The following is a 22728-nucleotide window of genomic DNA, read 5'->3' as shown; positions in this document are numbered from 1 at the left end:
ATAGAAGTTAATTATTTTGATGGCATCCTTATTTTGCAGCATTTTTACACAAGCGAATAAAACTTTTACCAGTATTGTAGCTTTGCACCTGCAAAGTCATTATGAAGATGTTACCAGATGTTCTTCTGGATTTATTCTGTCTTGTGTTGTTGTCATTCCAGACAGACTGGAGGATGATGAGATCAGGGGCCTTAGTTATAAAATGTTGCGCAGAAATCATCCAAAATCTCAAAAATTTTTTTATTTGATTCACAGAATGAAAGTGCAAACAGAAAATGTGCTTATGCCTCTCTTTTAGATGTAGATCTAAGGATCTCAGATTATCGTGAATATAACTGAAAGGTTTCAGCTCTCTACCCTGTAAACGACTCCTAATTAACATATAAAATATCACCAGTCGTCATAATTTAGAAAACAAGCTACACGAACAGCTTAATTTAAAAAAACCCTGCAATACTCCTACAAAAAAAGTGCATTATGTCTGACGTGACACTAAGTACTTTTCCACGTCAAAGACAGATCACATCTGAGCGTTCGCACACTGTACAAAAGAGGCCCCAGATCTCTGTGTAGAGCACTGACAATGTCAGACTCCTCAGTTGCAAAATGAATGTAATTGTAATGTAAATTACAGCAGAGACACTACAGCAAAAAATAGAACTAAACCACTGAAATTTTAATTTAAGTATGCATTCTATTATGTTGACTGTTTAGCCAATGTAGTACAGTACATGGGCTTTGAAAACATTGTAATTTGCATAATTTTACATTTTTTTCTAACTCACCCAACCTATTTTCTATTTAAATAACCATGGATATCAGACTTTTCTCAGGTGGTGACAGAGATGGCCTTTTATGGGCAAAGAATAAAGGCTTCAGAGCTAAATTCTGACTGAATAGCAATATATGTACAACCAAGCGTATACAGCTTTCAGAAACTGAAAGATGTGTAAGAATCCCTTGGGTACACCCTAAAAGATTTCTTTTAATCTTATAGGATTTTCAAAATGGAAGAGATCATAAACACGAGGACAAAAAAATCCCGGATTTCACCATTTTCAGTCAAAGACAGCACGCCACACACAAACAGATTTTCATCCAGAGTCCCGACTTTTTTTCCCATGGGAAATCTCGCAAAATCTCTTGAGACTTGAGAATAAATTTACTTTCCAGGACACGTTGTATAAACACTCTGTTGTCACAAATCGACAAGCTGATCCTGAATCTCTGCTGTCCCAATCCTTTTGTGCTGCGCCGTGACTGCGTTTGTTATTGTGCTTCGGTCTTCTGTCAGCTCACTTTCTGATTGGACATTGTTTTGTGGTAATCTCCAGATTTTAGCATGTTTGTTCTTGGGGCTTCCCCCTACACAGCAGGATTACCGGTCGTAAATATTCAACATGATGAGCTTCCGAGCAGACCTAGTCACTCTTAACACACATCACACCACAAGATGATCTTTAGAACCATTACCTAGGATTGTCGGAAGGGGAGAAATTGGTTTAAAATCAGGCCTGATTACTTTGTGGTGTGTACCCAACCTTAACGACGCAGATGGCTGTGTTCTTTCCTGGAGCCTACCTGCTCAGTACTTTCAAAAGACAATGGAAAACCGAGGGCCAAACTAGTTGGATTTGGAAAGTCGATCCAGAAGGAACAACATCTGTGTGATTGGCATTCCCAAAGGCGACGAGGCGTTGCCTCCTTCTGCATTTCACAAATTCACACTTACAAGTAATAAACTTAGTAAAGATTATGCATATTTGTCACTTGTTTCTGTTATCTGAAGTCATTTAAATGGAGAAGAAATAAACTGGTGAGTTATGGTTTTTCGAATATCAGTGGATGTTTTTTGTTTATGACATGAGTGAGGAAAGGTAGGTATAAATATATATATATATATATATATATATATATATATATATATATATATATTTTTTTTTTTTTTTTTTTTTTTTTTTTTTTTATGTACTAATCAGTTAATATATACCAATTGGACTCAAGATTCTTAGTGGTTTGTTATAATGGACTATGCTTTTCTTTTAATCTAGGCTATTAACAGTTACTTTCTGGTATCATGTCCAAGTTTAATAAATGTGACTTTAAATTCATAACATGGAATATGAAAGGCAGTGCTATTAAAACAGGTATTTTTTGTACTTCACATCTATTCCAATAGCAGAATTGTATACATTAATTATAGGTTATAGGTGGGAACTTGTTTTTTGGACATATCTCTATACAGATCCTCCTCTAAAGTCCTTTAAAGCAAGACAAAACCCAATAGCAAAACTTAAAATGGAACATATAATCTAGTGATGATTTGTATGTTTGGTGTAAAACAAGACAAGCTTTGCACACGCTATCCATCAAATAAATACACTAGTATTGATGTTTACTCCCAGTGACTGATAAAAAAATAATAATCCACGATAGTTCATGTATAATCCAATACAGACCCCAGTCGAATGGCGGTCATTCAAAAAATCAATAAGTAATCCACATGCAAAACAGCTTGTAATCCATTAATACAGTCCATTGAGAATCGGCGTGATTCAGGACAGCACACAAACTATAGTCAATTAAAATATGGCCTACTGAGTTCAAAAACATACCTCTTCCTCCAAAACTAGGCTTCGGTCCAGAGAAACACAGGTGAGAAGAAAAAAATCCACATTCTACCTCACTCACCACCATTCTGTGAGGAAGTTGTCACCCTAATGGTGAAGTGTACAGTATACACACAAAAATAGCTTGTAACAGTAAAGAACCGTGTTCTTTCACTGAATTGAACATCTTTGCAAAATGGTCTGAATCAATTTGTGTCATTCGGACAGTTTACTGAATCGTAGTGATTCATATGAAGTGCTCCTCTGTCAGTTAAACAGAAAGGATACTTTATAATATAGAGATCAAAGAGCATTGGATGAAGTAGATTCAGTGCTAAATACAGTAAAAACACAATTGATACTTTTAACACAAACATAACCGTAACAATATAGTTATGTTTGTATATATATGGATATGGTGTGTGTGTGTGTGTGTGTGTGTGTGTCCTGTGCTTTGATGATCCTCACAGGAAATGAATGGATCATTTTTGAGCTTGTGTTCTCAAGGACTGGCCCTTCTTTCTTAGTGAGGTGGAGGAGGATGATGATAGATAACGGTCCTTTAATAACTCTTCTCTAAGTTAAACCTTGATGCATGTAATGAAATTTGTGTCGTATATATTATCTCATAACACAAATCTAAGCAGTGCTGGTTTAACTACTTACAAATTGTAGTTTATTATTGTAGTACTGTAATTAATAATGTAGGTTATTCATTTCAGGTAATACATTCTGACTATTTTTATAGTGCCTTTAGATCACACACACACACACACACACACACACACACACACACACACACACACACACACACACACATATTTGTTTTGTTTTGTTTACCTGGATGTCAGTGTGACCATTAAGTAACATCAGAGAACCATATGCAAATTAGATGTTAATCTAATGTAATAAATAATAATGTCTTCCAGGCTTTAATCACCAGTGCTTAAGGTCACTAATTATGATGATTCTATTGTGTTTCAATCTGATTATATTATCCAGATTAAATGCAATAAATTTCTACCCAGGACTGTACCTAGTAAAGTGGATTTGGTTGAAGATGCTTTGAGCCACGACCACTGTACCAATCCTACAGAACTCAAACCGCTAAGGGAATTGCACTTTCTTTCTTACTTTCTTTCTTTGTTACATGTAGCTGAATATGAAGCGACTTAAGAAACTTAATACCGTGAAGCTGATCGGACACAATCGGCATTATAAAAGCTCTGTATAAATGATTGTGACTTGAAATGGCTTAAGATCAGAGCTGTCTGTCAGTCTCATTGTGATTGGACGGATGCAACAGATGCCAGGGCACTTGTGAGACTCCAACATGTGACAAGTTTTCAGGACATTTTCTTTGTGTTTTTTGCTCAAGAGGTTCAGTAAACATTTGTAGACTCACAACACTGCTATTTTATCTGTGCATATTTAATTCATAGTATTTAAGACTCTTTTACTTTACTTCACACACTGTACTGCAATGTTACTTCAATCTTAGAAGTAGAGAAATTTCATGACAAACATTTGAACACAATTGAATGAATTCAAGGCGCACTTTTTCAATACACAGAGCTCTCTAAGCAAGTCTTTTTTTGAACTTCAGTAAACAAATATATTCCACACGACCAGCAAAATATGTAGGAAGATGTAAAATGTACATCTGTAAGAAGCAAATATGTAGGCTTAGTAGAAAATGTATTTGTATCTAAGTTGATTATTAGCCTAGAGAGGTTTATGAATGATGTTTTATTTTAGGTCAAGTTATTTTTACCAAGCTCTGATTTCAGATAGATAGATGGAGAGGCAACAACAAGCAGCGTTTGATTTGAACTCTGCATGACTAAAATGTAAATGTAAAATGTAAATCAGTTAAATTCAGTTAAAAATAGCTTGTGCACATTGGATGACATGAATTCTGTCAGGACCGCTATTGTCAAAATTATAGATACTAGCATGAAGTTTGGTTTGACGTAATGGTTCTGTTCTGTGCAAAATCTCTGCCCATCCATGCAGCGTGTCACGAATGAGCAGGAAGAGCAGCATTAATAACCCCCCTAGGGTTATAAGAACAGAGCGAGCAGATATCATTAATGTACTTAATGATATTTAAGTGTAACAATTTGAGATGTAGGAGTCAGAGAGCCATGTTCTGAGTGTGCGAAAGGAGGAGTTGGGGATGGAGGAGGGTAATTTGCTCCTGAGCAAATTCTGAAAAGAGCTTATATAGGAATCCTGTGTCTTGTCAGAACTCTTTCAATGGGACGGTTAATAACAACTTCATGAAAGTTCGAAATTAAAAGTAGTTTTTAAAGACTTTCATGCTTTCGTGCTTATCTGGAAAGTCATAAATGTCCAAATCCAGCTATCAGTGACTGATTTCAAGTTCACATAGTAAAAGGTATGTCTGTGCAGTCAGGGCTATGGAATATTTATGAAGATAATTGTATTTATTAGAGTAGACTTTTAACAATTGTACAAACAATTGTAGATTTGATCTATAGCCAAGTGACCAACTGAATGGAACACTAATCATTATAATGGTAATGATTTTAGTAACCTTTGAGATTGGTGGGGTTTTTTTTTTTTTTTTTTGGACAATACAAAATTGTCTTTGTATTTAACTACAAACACTAACCAGTTTAAAAAAATAAATGTGATATGTAACACATACACAAGTTTTGCTGGGGTCTTGTTGGGATCATACCTGCACCCAAAAAACAACTAATGATAGTCCACCAGCACACCCTCATCCCGGCATGCAAAACACATGTTGAGACCACTCTGACAGCAAATACTTTGCAATGCAGAGTAAATGCTTGGTAAGGAATGCCTCTGTTTACTGTCTATGAGAACACAATATTGCGAATATTGCTTTGCTGTCTTCTCGATTCCATCTAGATTCTGAGGCAACTATTGCAATCACTGCATTATAAACTGCTTGCAAGCTTGTCAGCATTTGCATGCACTTTGCATAGTCAACGACAGCTTGCCAGTTTATTATTGTCCTTATTTTGCTATTGCAAAAGATAGGTTGTAATGAATTAATTACACATTGAAAACCGTAATTCAAAGTTCATTCATGAAGAAACCAAAAATTGTGACAAATGACTGGAACCCCTCTTGTCTGCCTCCACTGAGTTTTCTCAATTTGAGCTTCTCTATGAAAATCAGCCCCGCAGGGTTCGACATTCTATATGAAACTTGGGAGGACGGAGCTTCATACACTCTAGCCGGCTATACAACGGACCAGATTTCACAAATTTGCACCAGAGAGTTGCCTGATCGACTGGATTCTGCTTGGATTTAACAAAAGGAAATTGGCAGTCCCCTTAAAACAGTTTTCACAATGCCGTTTGGATTACACCAATTTGTTACACTGCCTTTCGGATTGTTTGGGGCTCCGGACACTTTACAGTGACTAGTAGAGAGGATACTCAGACTGGCTGCCTATTTAAATGTTATTATCGTCAATAGTGAAGACTGATAGTGTCAAGGGCAGCATCTGCGGGCTGTTCTGAGACTGATGAGGGAGGACAGATTAACGGACAATCTGAAAAAGGGGTATCTGGACTTCCACGTGGGCCACGGACAGGTGCTGTCCCCAAATTGATAAGACGGCAGCAGTTGCAACCTGCCTGAGACCCAAGACCAAAAACGAGGTGAAACGGTTCCTAGGGCTGCAGGGATATAGAAGGTTTATACCTCACCAGCCCGCTGACTGACCTCACTAATGGACGGAGCAGTGTCAGCAGGTCAGTCCGTTGGTTGGTGCAGTTTTATGCTGTCCCATCACAAAGTCACATGCTTTTTTGATACACATTTAGGAATTTATTTTGTTAAAGTGTTTCAATCATACTTTATGCACTTTTTTCTTGCCAGACATTTTTTATGCACACTTTTAAAATGTATGTGTATATTGGCGTTCCCATCCAGCTTTTTTTTTTATCCATTATCCTAAAAATGTGCATAAGAATAGATGGAAGGAAACATAGCTATAGCCATCTAATCAGCCTGCATAACACTTTTATAACATGGGATATTAACCATTTATACAACATGTTAAACAAAATCAGTTTCCCCCTTACCTGTTTGCATCTCTGCCATCCCATTTGTGATGGACCAGACCTGAGTAACAGCCCTGAAAGTTTCCTAAGCTTGTTTAGTTCTGGGTTTTTTAGCTTGTTGACTGTACACCTTGTCACATAGCGGCTTTTAGGCATGATTCTGTGTTTTGTTAGAAGTCAGAAATGTCTAGGAGGCAGCTTCCTGCTATACAAAGCCAATACAGAGTGTTGGATTGCTTCCCCTCCCAATGGGCATGGTTTTCAGACTATGATACGTGTCTCTCTGTCTCTGCCCATTCTGGCGGACTCTGGTGGACTTCGTGCTCATAGACTCATGCAGCACCGTTGCCAAGTATACTGCACGAACCAGTGGTCTTTCAGTGAATGTGCATCTGATGAACCCTAATCATTGAGGGATTAATGCAGTAAGCCTGAGCACAATTGCATATAGCCCTTTTTATACTCCATAGTTATATAAGATAGTTATTACTTTCAGACAGACAAAAAATACTTTCTTATTTTTCTTTCTAACTGGACAGCGTGTGAATGTCAGTGAGTGTGCACATGTCTGCGTGTCACTAATATTACTGAAGAGCTTTTGTGAGCTTTGAGAGGAGCACCAGTCGCTCGCTGTTCATCTGTCTGCTGATCATCATGCATAAATAAATGCAAAAACATGAATAATGCAGCTGTTCAAAAGAGCACCACTTCATATGACAGACAAACGATGAACAAACAAATAACACTGTCACAGAGAAACAATGAAAAATGAGTCAGAGTTGGGGGGGATGGGGAGATCTGTGTACATGCCTGTTGAAACCAGCTTTTTATTGTTGTTTTCATATTAATTCTATCCTGTTCAAGTTAAACGGTGATTAGCCAATTCAAGCTAGACTAGATGGTTGGACTGTTAAGACTGATGTGTTTAGAGCTAGTCGACCTCACATCAAACTATTTAGCAATGGAAGATCGCTCCAAGAATATTACAAAAATCCTTTGTGCATGGTGTTCTTAATCACTTTAGCATTTCAGATGTAGCCAACTGCTTTAGGAGACGGATTAGGGAGGTGTCTGCACTCAGGATGTTGTGGTTGAACCACGCTGAACACTGCTTGACTTTATTGCATCAACAACGCATTGCTGTTCATGTCGCCATCTCTCACACAAAAGAGAGAAGTAATGAAAGAAGTGACATTGAAAAGAATCAATGTAGCCACTTACAGATCTATCAAGGAGGTCATCCATTTTCTTTTTCTTCATAACCTTTTCATTTTTCTCCATCACTCAAATGTCCACATACTTGCACTCCACTCGCCCTCCTCTCAGCTGCAAACCTCTATATTCCCATCTTTAAGGAAAAATTCAGACTGCAGTTGCATCAGATATGACATTTTGAGGTTCAGTATGAGATCATTCCAAGAATATTACAAAAATCCTTTGTGTATGGTGAGTTCTCACTATGTTAGGGTGTTGATGTGTTGTGGGTTTTTGCAGGAGTGAATGCTGGAAAATGTGCAAATAGGGTGTTTTGGGGCAGGTGTATGATTATATACAAAGAATTATTTCAAATGTATTTAGTGCTCGATTAATTATGTAAAGCTGACCCACTCATTTCAGTACCTAACAGACTGTTATTCTCTGAGGTCTGTTTGCAAGAGACAGGAAAATATTCCCTTGAGCAAAACGGAACATTAATATCAAAATAAACATAATTGTATTGCTTATATTGTAGTATAAGCATCATAAGCCCTCTGTGTAGTAAGCACTACAATTAATTTAATTTTTTCCACCCCCGACTCATCACATACAAGAGCACAAACACACCATTAGGATGACATTCTTTTGAAGATTATATTTTAGGCCGCAACTTCTGGCCTTCTGCAACAAAATATTATTGCGTCCCACACACTGTGTCACTGGGAAGGCTCTAATCAGTTGTTAAACAACAGAGCATTAGCATGTTTCTAATTTTACCTATATACACTTTAAAAAAAAAATTGTTTCAACTTGAAATAACTTGCTACCCCGCTGCCTAAAATATTTTAGTTGAGTCAACTTAAAATCTTTAGTTACTTTAAAGTGACAACTAAAATATTTTAGCTGACTAAACTAAAAAGACAGTATAAATGAAGAGTTCTGATGTCTGTCTGACGTTTTTTTTATCTGTCTGACATTTTTGAAAATAAGCCATTTCAATAACTAAATGATAACCTTTTAATTGCCATTAAAGTGAAGCTACTAAATCTAAACATAATGACTTTTTTGGTTTTTGCTTTACACACTAATATTCACAAACATTTCAGAAACCGCTAAAAATCGCTGTAATTTAGTGTTTGTTTATCTGGAAATAACTAAATAAATAAATCTCGAAATCTTGTGTGCACCTGCATTTATCTTTTGTGTGCTTTTATGTGCTACATTGAAACCTGTCTGGCTTCGAAGTGTGTGTTAAGTGTGTGAGTGCCAACAGAATGTTGTTGGCTTTAGTAATGTCAGTAAAATCAATAGTCTTTGCTATTGTGAAGAGTGGTCAATAATTGCCACTGCAAAGACACATAAAAGCAGTGCAAATCCAGATGAAAAGAAAGAATAACCAGCGTTTACTAAGGTTGTGCTCTCTTTCTCTTTCTCTGTGTGTGTGTGTGTGTGTGTGTGTGTGTGTGTGTGTGTGTGTGTGTGATGCAGGACCGCTCTAACAGGTGGAAGGTCAGGGTGATTCCAAGGACCGTGATCAGAAAAAGGGTCCCTCGTGATAAAAGAGGCTCCCGACCAAAGCTGGTCCATTTCTTTTTAGTCAGAACTGAACCAAAACAGTATTGTTATATAGTTGTTTTATGAGTTCTGTAAAGGGTTGATGGCCCTTAAACTGGCCCACATGTAGCTATGAGGGCAAGGTATTATTTAACCATATAGACCGATTTGGAGTAGACGTCACAGTTACATCACTTGTGCTTTGTTGCGGCAGAAAAACACTAGTAACAAGTGGAGGGAAATAGGTAAAAATCCATGGAATAAGAGATACAATGTATTGGATGTTAGAATCGGAATACAAAGAATTATGTTTTTATAGCATACTGTCATCAAAGATGTTAAACACAGATGTTTGAAAGGAAAGAAACAATAGGTCTATATATTTACATATGCAGTTCATAGGGGACATCATTTATCAGTCCCAGTTACAGCGTGAAATATTTCAACTATAGCATTTCACATAACATTTACTTATTTTATCTTACGATTCTTTTTTTCTGTTTGGTTTTCTTTTACAAATGCAGCTTAGAATAGAGTTGAAGTCAATTTTGAAATTTAAGTCAACCTCTTTTTAATTATTTTGCTCCATTGCTTCCATATACTACTTAAAAACTGGTCAGAGCATAGATCTATCTTCCCAAAACTACCTGACCTTTTTCTTTTTTCTTTCACCAGCATTTGTTTCTAGATGTTGGTAATGTAAGTTGTCATTTCAAGTATGCCCAAAGTATGTACTTTTTTATTAACAGGTATACTGCTAAAAAAGTTCATAATAGAGAAAGTTCATAATACCGATTATCAGAGTGTAATGAAATCTAATTCCCAGGTTCTGTGGCTGAAGCACACGTTGGATTGTCACTGTGATCTAAATCAGATCCCAGATTTTCAAAGATTGGTTCTCATCTCATCCGTCCGATAGTCAAACCTCAGCTTCAAGAGGAACAATGCGGGTTTTGTCCTGGACGTGGAACACTGGACCAGCTCTATACCCTCTTCAGTATACTGGAGTGTTCCTGGGAGTTTGCCCAACCAGTCCACATGTGTTTTGAGGATTTGGAGAAGTGACCAGATTCCTCGCAGTGTCCTGTGGGGGGTGCTCTGGGAATACGGGGTAAGGGGCCCATTGCTAAGGGCTGTCCGGTCCCTGTATGATCAGAGCAGGAGCTTGGTTTGCATTGCCGGCATTAAGTCAGACTTGTTCCCGGTGCATGTTGGACTCTGACAGGGCTGCCATTTGTCACCGGTCCTGTTCATTTTTATGGACAGGATTTCTAGGCGCAGACGGGGGCCAGAGGGGGTCCGGATTTGTGTCCTCAGAATAGCGTCTCTGCTTTTTGTGGATGATGTTGTCCTGTTGGCTGCATCTGGCCAAGACCTACAGTGTGCGCTGGTGTGCGCAGTTTGCAGCTGAGAGAGATCAACAGATGGATCGGTGCAGCTTCTGCAGTAATGCGGTCGCTGTGCTGGTCTGTCATGGTGAAGAAGGAGCTGAGCCGCAAGGCGAAGCTCTCGATTTACCGGTCGATCTTTGTTCCCACTCTCACCTATGGTCATGAGCTTTGAGTCATGACCGAAAGGATGGGATCCCGGATACAAGCGGTCGAAATGAGTTTCCTCTGTAGGGTGGCTGGGCGCTCCCTTAGAGATAGGGTGAGGAGTTCAGTCACTCGGGAGGAGCTCTGAGTAGACCCGCTGCTCCTCCACATCGAGAGAGGCCAGGTGAGGTGGCTTGGGCATCTGTTCCGGATGCCTCCCGGACGCCTCCCAATGGAGGTGTTCCGGGCATGTCCTAGGACACGCTGGAGGGACTATGTCTCTCGGCTAGCCTGGGAGTGCCTTGGTATTCCCCCGGAAGAGCTGGAGGAAGTGTCTGGGGAGAGGGAAGTCTGGGCGTCCCTGCTTAGACTGTTGCCCCCCACAACCCGGCGCCAAATAAGTGGAAGAAGAAGAAGAAGAAAGAAGAAGGTTCTCATTTACATTTACATTTAGTCATTTAGCAGACGCCTTTATCCAAAGCGACGTACAAATGAGGTAGGCATATAGAAGCAAATTAATATCAGCAAAAGGGCAGTAGTGCATAAGTGCTCTTGAGTGGGGTCTTGTCTTACCTAACGAGACAGGCTTTTTTTTTTTTTTTTTTTTTTTTTTTTTTTTTTTAAACAAGAAAAGGATAGGAAGGAGCAGGAGAAGAAGAAGAGAGTGCTATCAATGTTGGGTCAAGTGCAAACGAAAAAGATGAGTTTTGAGTTGGTTTTTGAAGATTGCTAGTGACTCTGCTGCCCTAGTGGCAACGGGCAGATCGTTCCACCAGCGAGGAACAGACCAGGTGAAGGTGCGCAAGAGTGATTTTGCACCTTTTTGTGAAGGCACTGCAAGATGCCTTTCGTTTGCAGAGCGTAGGCATCTGGAGGGAACATATGATTCAATTAGTGAGTGTAAGTACGAGGGAGCGGAGCCTGTGATTGTCCTGTAGGCCAGCATCAGGGATTTGAATTTGATGCGGGCATCTATAGGAAGCCAGTGTAAACTAATGAAGAGGGGTGTGACGTGGGCCCTCCTTGGTTCGTTGAAGACCACCCTAGCCGCTGCATTCTGGACCATCTGAAGAGGTCTGGTTGTAGAGGCTGGGAGGCCAGCAAGGAGGGCGTTGCAGTAATCCAGTCTACTCAGGACTAGTGCCTGGACGAGGATCTGTGTAGCGTGTTCTGATAAGTACGGTCTGATTTTCCTGATGTTGTACAGCACAAACCTACAAGATCAAGCAGTTTTTGAAATGTGCTCAGTGAAAGTTAGCTGGTCGTCAATGATCACTCCAAGGTTCCTAGCTGATCTAGACGAGGATACAGTAGCCGAGCCTAGCTGAAAAGATAGTTTGTGCTGTATGTTGGGATTGGCGGAAAAAACGAGGAGTTCTCATCTGCAGTGTTTTACATAGAATTGTAGACAAGTCACTAAATTCAAACTGTGAATGGTTGTGAAATGTAAAACATATAAAATAATAATATAAAACAGTTTGTATTATCAGTTGAGTGTAATTGTTCTTGATTATTTGTGAATTGCAGCCCAGACGTTTTATTAGCAATCAATACAGAAATACTGCATATATTTGCACAACCTGATTCCTGCTGTAGGTTCATCTGATTTGCAGACATAAATGTGTTTTGATGAAGAGAATAAAACCTTTGTCAAACACTGCACATAGTGCATGCATAATCCTAAGAAAAAAAATTACTATTAGGATTTAGTTTAGCGTTTACACATCAGTTAATAATGCAGCGGTCTCCCAGTCAATAGTTATATTTCACGAATAACATTGTTATGTTTTGTCAGCAAATATATCTTTTAGTGTAAGAATTTTACTGAATAAATTGACTTTTGTCTGGTGCCTATGGGTTCCGTAAGCTAACATTCATTATGTATGCCTCTCTCTCTCTTTCTTTCTGTCTCTCTCTCTCTCTCTCTCTCTGTTTCTCTCTCTCTCTCTCTCTCTCTCTCTCTCTCTCTCTCTCTCTCTCTCTCTCTCTCTCTCTCTCTCTCTCTCTCTCTCTCTCTCTCTCTCTCTCTCTCTCTCTCTCTCTCTCCCCAAACACCACTCGATCCACTCTAGGGAGTATCGCACACTTGTGATTTTTACATGCACCAAACAGACAGGAGTAACTGGCACCGTCATGAAGGTTAGCAAACCTGTTTAAATTTTTTTGTTTTGGTGTTTGGTGAAATGGAGTTACTCGTCGCTTGTGTTCGTTTAATTTGAACGAACCCGAGTTTAACCTGCAGTTTCTCTTTCCGCTAAAGATCCTGACAGTTCCCGTGAGCTCCAGGTGGACGCTGTTGCTGAGCGCGTATCTGACGCTGACTGCGAGCGCAGACTGTGGAGAAGACTGCGCGTACTGCTCACAGCAACTCATACAAATACACTCAATAGTAAGTATGCTGTTTTAATACACGAACACAGAGAAATAAAACCGCGCGTGTGCGAAGAAAACGGCTTATTACTTACCTATTACTTAAATACGAAATTATAGCTTTAAAGTATCAAAGTGTCGTGATCTGAAGCGCCCTTTTGCTAAATAAATTCCTATAATTTTTTAGCTATTAGCTATTTGCATCCGTTTACATATGCTTAATCTTTTTATATTTGTTTAATTAACTATAATTTCATTAATTGCTGCAAAACCCAGTATAAGCTAGTTTATGAAACAGCTTTTCATTGTAAACCATTATTAAATTAATTCATTAAGCAATTCGTCTAATGACTTACTCGGAAAAAAAGAGCTGAAAGATGATACGCATGACGGTATTTTTTGTGACAAATGCTGTGAATGTAAAATTATATTTTACAGCGGTTTACATGGTCAGGATAGACATTTCCGCATTTTACAACCAGGGTCTATTAATCCGATCAAGAACCGATCTGAGAAAATAAAAGGTCTGAAATCGTTAAATGCACCAGGCTGTTAGTGAGACTGACCACCACTAGGCTGCACTGATCTACCTTAAATCCTTCCCAGCGACTTGAGTCCAAACTGCAAAGATGTTCTCTGCTGATAATCCCCTAACGGCTCAGAAGAACCATGGAGTGATCAAATAAATGAAAATGAAATATTAACATACCGATAGGTCTACTTTAAAGAGCCAATTCATAAATCCAAATAAGTCTGAAAGACCTGAAAATAGGTCAAACCTACACTTCCACTAACGTATTCAGAGAATATCAAAACTGAATTATTATTAAATGTCAGCAATTGTCAATGTGTGAAAACGTAGTGTAAACAGAATTATAAATGTGTTGTCCCGTTATTTGTGCTTGGACTTGGGAGATCATTTTCTCTCATTATTTCCTGATTTACTGTTAGTTGATTTGTGTCGGACGTTCTTTCAGCGGTTTGTATTTATTTTGTCTTGTTTCGCTTTGCTCTCTTTTGTTCCGGTGTTGTGTTGTACTTCAGTTTTCTTTAATCTAATTTTATCATTCAATCCGGAATTGGACTCTAAATCTGAAATTTGGTACTCTCCACCTGTCTGAGTTAACCAAACTTTACAGAAGAAGACCTGAAGAGTAATAAATGCAGCTGATGAACTCGCGCGCTTTCAGCAAGGTGACGAACGCTGTTGTGGTCTACAGCGAATCGTTCTGTGATCCGGCTAGCAATGTGGACTTGAACCGTGGGTTAGTTTCTCTGCTGCAGTGCTCTGATCTGCCAACGCCTCTTGCGGCCCGTTCCCTGCTGAGGTGATCTTCTCAGCCACGGAGGTCTCTGGATTTGCTGTGGTGTACTAGACCGCCGGCACCTCCTTAGTCTCTGTCTCTGCGGTCTGCTCCCTTGTGGTCTCCTGAGGTCACATTCACCTCAAAATCCTGGCCCAATTGTCCTGTCATCCACTGGCTGAAATTTATTATATGGCATGTTATACATTATAACCTTGATGTTCTTACGTGGAGGTTACATTTTGTCTCAAATCATCTGCCGTATATGTTTCCTGTTTCCAGTGTTTTGTGTAATTTTGTTATTTTATACCATCAAAGAATGTGCAACTGGATCCTTCTTTCTCCACGCTTTTGGGTTCACTATATTATTTAAAATTGATATTTGTGTGTTGGAGAGACTAGGGTATTAGTGTATTTTGTTTAAATTCAGTATGTCACTCTGTATTAGTGTTTCCATGGTTTCCCACAAGCTTAGCACACATTCTACACCTACTCATCCCCGTATCACCCAAAACACACTCACTCATTTGCATATTGCCCAGTTATGAATTGGGAGATGAAGGCCGAGGGAGCAAAAGTGTTTCATATCCTCTTTTAACTTTCATGTCTGAGCAAAACAGACATCCATTATTTTCGAAGAATTTTCTGTACGTCTCGTTGACTGTTTTTTCACGTTTTTCACAGGAATGTGTGGTGGAGTGCGAGGAGCATCTGAATGAAGGCAGCTCTTGGAGTTTGTGCAATCGTTTTATGCAGAATGCTGATAACGCTCCTGAGGGTAACCGAGCATCCACAGAAACTGAACACTTGGACACCCAACAGCACCCAGTAGACAAAAAATACGGTGGCTTCATGAAGCGGTATGGGGGTTTTATGAAGCGTTATGGAGGCTTCATGAAGCGTTATGGAGGATTCATGAAGAAGACCGCAGAGCTCTATGGGCTGGAGCCGGAGGACGTTGACCACGGCAGAGCAATCCTGACTAATAATGATGTCGAAATGCTGGCCAATCAAGTCGAGTCTGACGGCGAGAGAGAGGAGGAGGCTCTGACAGACATCCTTGATTCAAAGGGAGAAGCACAGGGTGTAAAGGGCATGGCAAAACGTTATGGGGGATTTATGAAGAGGGGACAGCTTTATGACTTGGAGAGCGGGGTTAAGGCACTGCAAAAACGATATGGGGGATTCATGAGGCGTGTAGGCCGACCACAGTGGTGGCAGGAGTCTAAACGCTATGGAGGCTTCTTAAAACGCTCCCAAGAGGAAGGTGAAGAAGAAAATTCATCAGAGATAGAAAAAAGGTATGGTGGATTCATGGGATATTAAGATGGTCTTTTCTGCTATGCCCTAGTTCACTTCCTCTCTCTAGTCCCTTAGATACCACCTGAGAACGCGAAAGAGGAAAAACGCTTTAAGTGCGCTCATAATGTTTTAATAAAGTGTTTATGTCTTTATTGTGGTGATATGATTTTATGTGAATAAGACCTATTAAAGACCTCAAAGACCATGGATATATCGTCTTAACATTGCGTATTGAATCTGAATTCTAATTTACAAGTTGTGTAGCACATTTGAATAATCAGGATTACTTACTTCTGACTAATGCTGTATCACAGCCGCTTTCAGTTTTTTTAATCAACACTACAATTCTGGATTGCATGAGACATTCATTCAGCCTTAAAAAGAAATTTTAGAGAAAACAAGACAGACATATACTTCTCCGTCACATTGTGATTATTTCTTCATGACACTTGTCTTTTACACAGATGTATATTTTTTAGGGTACCAGTCTGAATATTGTCATTCGCTGTATAGCTTGAATAAACTGCTCGAAACTGCACTAGAATGTGCGTCTTGAATAGAAATGGCTTTTTTTTTGTGCACGAAACATCAGCATTTTCTGAGGTTTGTGCCTTTGCGTTACCTCTTCTGAATACCTCTTTAACTGATATTATGATGTCACCTCTGGACCAAACAGGTTTATTTAAAGTGGTAGTGTAACGGCATATTATATGATGGGAGTAAGAAGCGAAAAGCACTTCTACAAATAGCATGACTATCGCGAAACTCAAGAGGTAGTACACTTTCAATTTGTGAAGCCATTTTTCGAAAATATAATCCTGCATGGAAAACTCACCATGCAAAGTCTTTATTATACAGATTACAATATAGGCAACACTGGTGTGAGGAAGCACTAAATCCTGCATGCTATTACTGTCTTTATGTCAATGTGTTACACATACCATATCTAAGCTCTGTCATGCATTAATTAAAACTCATGTACTGGGTATCATACACGGCATAAAAAAAAAAAAAAAAATCAAAGGTATCAAGAAAGCTGCTGGTTCTCCATAGTTCACTCATAGTGTATATTCTTACCAAATCCCACTTTTATTGCCCTAATGGTCACTACGCAATAATAACTAGCCTGTTTTTAACACTCACCATTCAGTATATTTAAGCGCTGCAGTTTTCTTTTCAGCCTATGCTTTTTTGTTTGGACAAAATTCACTGTAAGTAATCTCGAGTCACGCTGTTTGGCTCCTCCGTTGTCAGTGATACGGACTATTCCTTTCACTCTCCCGTAAACTAACCTATACGTCTGTTGTTATGGTTATGGTTATGGTTATCAATGTTCGCTCGCGCAGACCCTAACCGTGTACGAAGTTTTAGCATCCTGGCGATGCTAGCTCAAATGAAACTCCTACAGCCTGAATGAATTCCGTCGCCGCAACGAAACGAGCTAGCTGCAAATCACAAAGGTTTAATTCAACAGTTAAGCCGGTTTATTTTCTACGTGCGCGTTGTTAAGGAAACCCGCGGGCGTCAAATGGTTAAACATATGCCGCGCCCATCACATCCTGTCCCGTTAGTAGGCTGCTCTCGCTACACAAATACTGAACTTTGTCTTTCGGTAAACACGAAGTATAATAACTGGACAGGCAGAGCGAAGGTCGATAACCCATCCACTCGGTTAAATGCTAAATGCGCGCCGTGGACCCGTTGTTGTATTAGTGAGCGCTAATCGAATCGAGTGAGGTAAGGCATCAGTTGTCGCGTACCAATAGACGACGAGTAAATACGACTATATTATAACTTCAGCAAACATTTTTAATGACATCATAAATGCGCTATTATTATTAAAAAAGAGAATTAAACTTAAAACCATTGTCTCTAGGTTCTGTTCGTCATCACCATGAACTTTCTCGTGGACACTCTTCGGGTGCTTTTGATGCTACTGGTCTACAGCTTAGAATCATTCGTTAGGTTATTCATACCGCCTCGAAAGAAGGACGTGTCCGGGGAGACTGTCTTGCTGACCGGCGCGGGCGGCGGCATAGGTCGCCTCATGGCCTTGGAGTTCGCGCGGCTGGGCGCGCTCCTGGTGCTGTGGGACATTAATGAGGAAGGTAATAAAGAGACCGCCCGTCTGATTAAAGAAACGCACGGAGCGAGAGCGTACGCCTATACCTGTGACTGCAGTGACCGGGAGGAAGTGTACAGAATCGCAAACCAGGTACAATACACGGCTGCGCGTCGGTACAAAGACCTATAGCAGCCTATACACCATATGCCATCTACACACTTGTGTGGGTAACTGCGGTTTACATAGATGACAACCAGACACAGGCGTAGACACAGTGCCATAAACATTATGACTGTAAACATTCACTCTCTTTTGCAACGTTTATTTTACTTTGCAAAATGTTTTACCATTACAGCAGTGCCTACTATTAATTTTAAATGGCTCCGGCTTGATTTTAAGGGTAATAAACATGGTTATGAAACCACAATAAACCTCAATTTTTTGATATTTTAACCTTCAGGACAACATCTCTAAAGTGTAACATAACATATTAACATATTCACGACTCAATCCCTTTGTTTTATCAAGGTAAAGCGTGAGGTTGGTGATGTCACAATTTTGATAAATAACGCAGGGATAGTTACTGGGAAGAAGTTCATGGAGTCTCCCGATTCACTCATAGAGAAGTCTATGGAGGTCAATAGTCTGTCACATTTTTGGGTATGTATATTAACTACATATGTGTCTGTTTGTCTCTAAATTGTGGTAAAACAAGGCATGCGTTGATATATCTCCTCTTAGATGTACAAGGCATTTCTGCCAGCAATGATTGCTGCTAATCATGGCCATTTGGTCAGTATTGCAAGCTCTGCTGGACTTCTTGGAGTAAATGGACTGGCAGGTAGATTTTCTCAGTCAACCATGTAAATGCCTGACTTAGAAAGAAGTGCACGTTTGATGACAGTTGTGCTTTTGAATGTTTTGTACAGATTATTGTGCAAGTAAGTTTGCTGCGGTTGGCTTTGCTGAGTCTATGGGGCTGGAACTGCTGTCCATGGGCTGTGATGGAGTGAAGACCACCATAGTCTGCCCATTCTTCATTAACACTGGCATGTTCGATGGCGCCAACACAAAGTAAGAAACATACTCTTTTCTAACAAAAAATAAACATAACCTTTCCTACCTACTTAAAAGGTCACTCCACCCCACGATGAAAATTTTATCGTTAGTCAGTTAGTCGCTAGTTTATCGTTTTCGTTCCAAACCCGTAAAAGCTTTGTTTGTCTTCAAAACACAATTTAAGATATTTTGGATAAATACATAAACTGGGAGGCTTGCGACCGTCATACTGACCACCAAGTAAATAACACTGTCAAGGCCCACTAAAGTAGACATTGTCTAGAATAGTCCATCTGCCATAAGTGGTTGAACTGTAAAGCTATGTTAAAGCGTTTGGTCTTGGTGGAGTAGATCTACTACGCTGCTGCGGTAGAGCAAGCACTACTGTACTAATGTCCAAAGAACATGTAGAAAATATAAGTGTTGCACATATAACCCTCACCCTCGGGTGTTCTCTTGAACATCGCAAAACACGTCAGTCCAATAAAGCATGCGCATGCCATTCTATCTGTAATTACACATGCCTCACACAGCTCCAGGTCATGAGTAAAGGCCTCCTGTAGGAAATCCATGCATTTTTTTTCCACGCAGAATGTGTTTACATTAAAATGTAATAAACACATTTTTATTTTCTGACAAAAACGCATGGTTTTATTACAGAAAGTCTTTATTTATGCCGTGTGAGGTACTTTTTATTACACTTTATTTAACGTTTTTTGGACGTTTAAAGGAAAACACCCGCACACTGCAATGATTTAGAAGTGCCAGGACAAATTTGAATATAAAGTCATGTACACCTAGGATGGCTTGAAGGTGAGTAAAACACAGGCTATAGTTTTTTAACAAATGAACCCTTTAACCTGTAGCCGATCTGCACGGGTGGAACTAGGGAAGGTGGAGGTTTGTCGAGCAGCAAACTCATTGGCTGCTTATGTGGACGTAAACGAATCGATTGTAATTAGATTGAACATACTGACCCGCATCTAGAGTTTCATTAGCGGTTTACAAATGAAAAATGTTTCATCCCACAAAAACAATTAACATTAGAAGTTAGAAGATGCTTTTATCCAAAGCGACTTACAATTGAGAGTACATCAAGCGATTAATTTTTTGAGAGACAAACAGACAGAGTAAGTGCTTATAACACCAAGTCACAGGCAGTGTTCAAATTAGTACAAGCCAGAAAGGGAAGGCATAAACAAGGGGAAGGAGAAGTGAGAATGAGTATTGCTGAAAGAGGTGAGTTTTCAGCCGTTTCTTAAAGATCGACAGAGATCCAGCATTCCGGATATGTATGGGAAGATCGTTCCACCAGCCAGGAACAGAGAACGAGAAAGTTCTGGAGAGTGATTTCGAGCCTCTTTGAGATGGTACCACGAGGCGTCGCTCGCTAGCAGATCTCAGACTTCTAGAGGGTGTGTAGATTTGTAATAGTGAGTGGAAGTAGACCGGTGCCGAGTCTGTGGTTGTTCTATATGCAAGCATCAGTGCCTTGAACTTGATGCGAGCTGCAATCGGTAGCCAATGTAAGGAGATAAAGAGAGGTGTAACACGGGCTCTTTTGGGCTCATTGAAGACCAGCCGTGCCATTGCATTCTGAATCATTTAGTTTTTAGAAGTTATAGATCTGTCATTGTCAGATATGTTCAATATGTATAGTACATGCTAGAACAATAAGCAATTGCGAGCATAGATCATTGAAATGTCTTTTTAATACGGGGATTGTGTCTGTAGGGTTAGTAAGAGCGTTCTACGAGTGAGAGACAACGTACCTGGAAGTCGTGAATACACGGGAAAGTGATAATGTGTGTTTTTGTGGTGGTATGAGTCACGGCTCACTTTATAACAGCAGGGTTTTGGAGGGGATGTAAATGTGTATAAGTGGAGGTAAGAGAGTGCGGTGTCAGTGGATGTTCTACATCAAACAAACAGTGCACTTAAACATGCATTACATTGTTATATAACACGGTAAAAAAAATACAACCGGTTCTATCCGGAGTTTCTGCTTATCTATATGCATTATGCAATTTGAATTATCAACTGGATTGTGATGAAACACGAGCAACGGTGAGTTTGATTGAGAAAGAGACCGAATGTGACGGGTCATGTAATTCACCAGGTGCTTTTTAAGATCTGTGTGAGGTTGTGTGTGTGTCTCTTATTCCCAGCATGGAAGAGTGTTTTTAGGTTCGGAATTTATTGCTGGCAGGGAAAAAGTAATGCTAAATGCAACAACATTTCTAGGTTCAGTGCATGAAAAAACACTGAAATTTAATGGTGGGTTTTCTCATTCAGCCTATTAATCATTTTGCGTATTGTAGAGTCTGTGAAGTTCCCCTATTAATATGTTTTATTGCATGTATCTAAAGAGTAAGTATTATTGGTAGCTACAAGTGTTTTCAAATTGGATCAAATATCTCATAGATAGGCAGAAAGACGAGAGAATGTTTTAGATTTATGGATATGCAAATATTTTGGAACTGGATGTGGGAAGCTAATATTTGTTCGTGTTACGATGCCTTATTATTCCTGTAATTCCCATCTGCTTTATGAATGTGTTTTTTTTTTTTTTAAACAAAGTGCTCATACTGGTATGTGTATGTGTGTTTTTTGCAGGTTTCCCAGAATCATGCCTATTCTTGATCCGGACTATGCATGTAGGAAGATCGTGGATGCCGTTAGAAGGGAACAGGTTTATGTTTATATGCCTCGATTCATCTACATTGTCGTCGCTTTGAAGAAGTAAGTCACGCTGGACCTCAGTCAGAAAACAGCTGCTATGTTAAAGCTATACTGCTTAAAGGGTGGTAGTGACAAAACAGGGTTTAAATAAAAATGAGCCGTACATACAGTAAAAAGTGTTTTTTTTCTTATTGTGCTCTGACAGTAAAAATTAATAATATCACTGAGAAAGAGCATGCATTGTTAATTCACAAGTAATATGAGAATACAACGCAAACTCATCTTGAAACTACTCTGATCCAGAGTCTAGACAAATGCAAGATGACTAAAGTCTTCTTCTCCGTGAAACCGAAATCTAAAGCTGCGTTCTGGTTGACGTGGAATAGAAATAATTCAGAATGTGAAACCGATGCATTTGTGTGCGTGTGTTTCGTTTAGTTAGTATAACGTGTTCCATCTCTGTCTTTACTCCGTCACAGTCTTTTACCCAGTAAAACGGGCCTGCTGCTTGGTGAATATCTAGGAGCATTCGACTTTATGGCTAAGTTCAAAGGCCACGCAAAAAAGAGCAATTAATTTCCACCTCCAGAGGATTTCAGAAACCAACGGGTCGACCAGACGGACAATTCCCAGAGATGTTTGAAGAAAGCAAGCAGTGTCCTGCCACAACGTTCCAGTAGAGCGAATGGAATAGTTTAAAAGCTTAAAAGCACTTCTTATATACAGAACTGTTTTAACTATTAGAATTATGAGTTTTTTAATAAGACAGATTAACTCATTTTGCTCCATTTTCAATTAATTTGCATCAAAGAAAACATTTTGACGAAGACAAACTGTTTCACTTATTCACTTCCTAATTACTGACTGATTGTATTATGGAATAATAGTAATATCCTAATAAATATATATTCATAATAATAATATTGTTGTCCCAAATCATCTGTTCAACGACTCTTATTTTGTTCGTTTTTCATATTTAGTTTT

General features: G+C 39.3%; 2 protein-coding genes across 3 annotated transcripts; both read left to right on the top strand.

Moving 5' to 3' along the window:
• Window positions 1-13002: 13002 nt before the first annotated feature.
• penkb (proenkephalin b) lies at window positions 13003-16482 on the top strand. The gene is made up of 3 exons (XM_043245318.1): window positions 13003-13101; window positions 13223-13351; window positions 15321-16482. The coding sequence occupies exons 1-3, from the start codon at window positions 13096-13098 to the stop codon at window positions 15960-15962; spliced, it is 777 nt and encodes a 258-aa protein (XP_043101253.1). The 5' UTR covers window positions 13003-13095; the 3' UTR covers window positions 15963-16482.
• A 1027-nt stretch (window positions 16483-17509) lies between these two features.
• Window positions 17510-22665, top strand: sdr16c5b (short chain dehydrogenase/reductase family 16C, member 5b). 2 transcript variants are annotated; one of them, XM_043245317.1, is made up of 7 exons: window positions 17510-17711; window positions 17815-18153; window positions 18532-18663; window positions 18745-18844; window positions 18933-19077; window positions 21679-21804; window positions 22224-22665. In XM_043245317.1, the coding sequence occupies exons 2-7, from the start codon at window positions 17833-17835 to the stop codon at window positions 22318-22320; spliced, it is 921 nt and encodes a 306-aa protein (XP_043101252.1). In that variant the 5' UTR covers window positions 17510-17711; window positions 17815-17832; the 3' UTR covers window positions 22321-22665. The 2 variants fall into 2 exon arrangements, with proteins under 2 accessions (XP_043101252.1, XP_043101251.1); XM_043245316.1 differs by having other exon boundaries at window positions 17511-17675.
• The last annotated feature ends 63 nt before the right edge of the window (window positions 22666-22728 follow it).

Source organism: Puntigrus tetrazona, chromosome 7 (genome assembly GCF_018831695.1).
Source record: "Puntigrus tetrazona isolate hp1 chromosome 7, ASM1883169v1, whole genome shotgun sequence".
Lineage (NCBI taxonomy): Eukaryota > Metazoa > Chordata > Actinopteri > Cypriniformes > Cyprinidae > Puntigrus > Puntigrus tetrazona.
This window is presented reverse-complemented; position numbering and strand designations above follow the sequence as displayed.

Coding starts and splice junctions, on each gene's coding strand:
- penkb (XM_043245318.1), top strand. Junction 13,352..15,320: donor TCATACAAATACACTCAATA/GTAAGTATGCTG, acceptor CGTTTTTCACAG/GAATGTGTGGTGGAGTGCGA.
- sdr16c5b (XM_043245317.1), top strand. CDS start 17,833: ATGAACTTTCTCGTGGACACTCTTCGGGTGCTTTTGATGCTACTGGTC. Junction 18,845..18,932: donor TGGAGTAAATGGACTGGCAG/GTAGATTTTCTC, acceptor TGTTTTGTACAG/ATTATTGTGCAAGTAAGTTT. Junction 19,078..21,678: donor TTCGATGGCGCCAACACAAA/GTAAGAAACATA, acceptor TGTTTTTTGCAG/GTTTCCCAGAATCATGCCTA.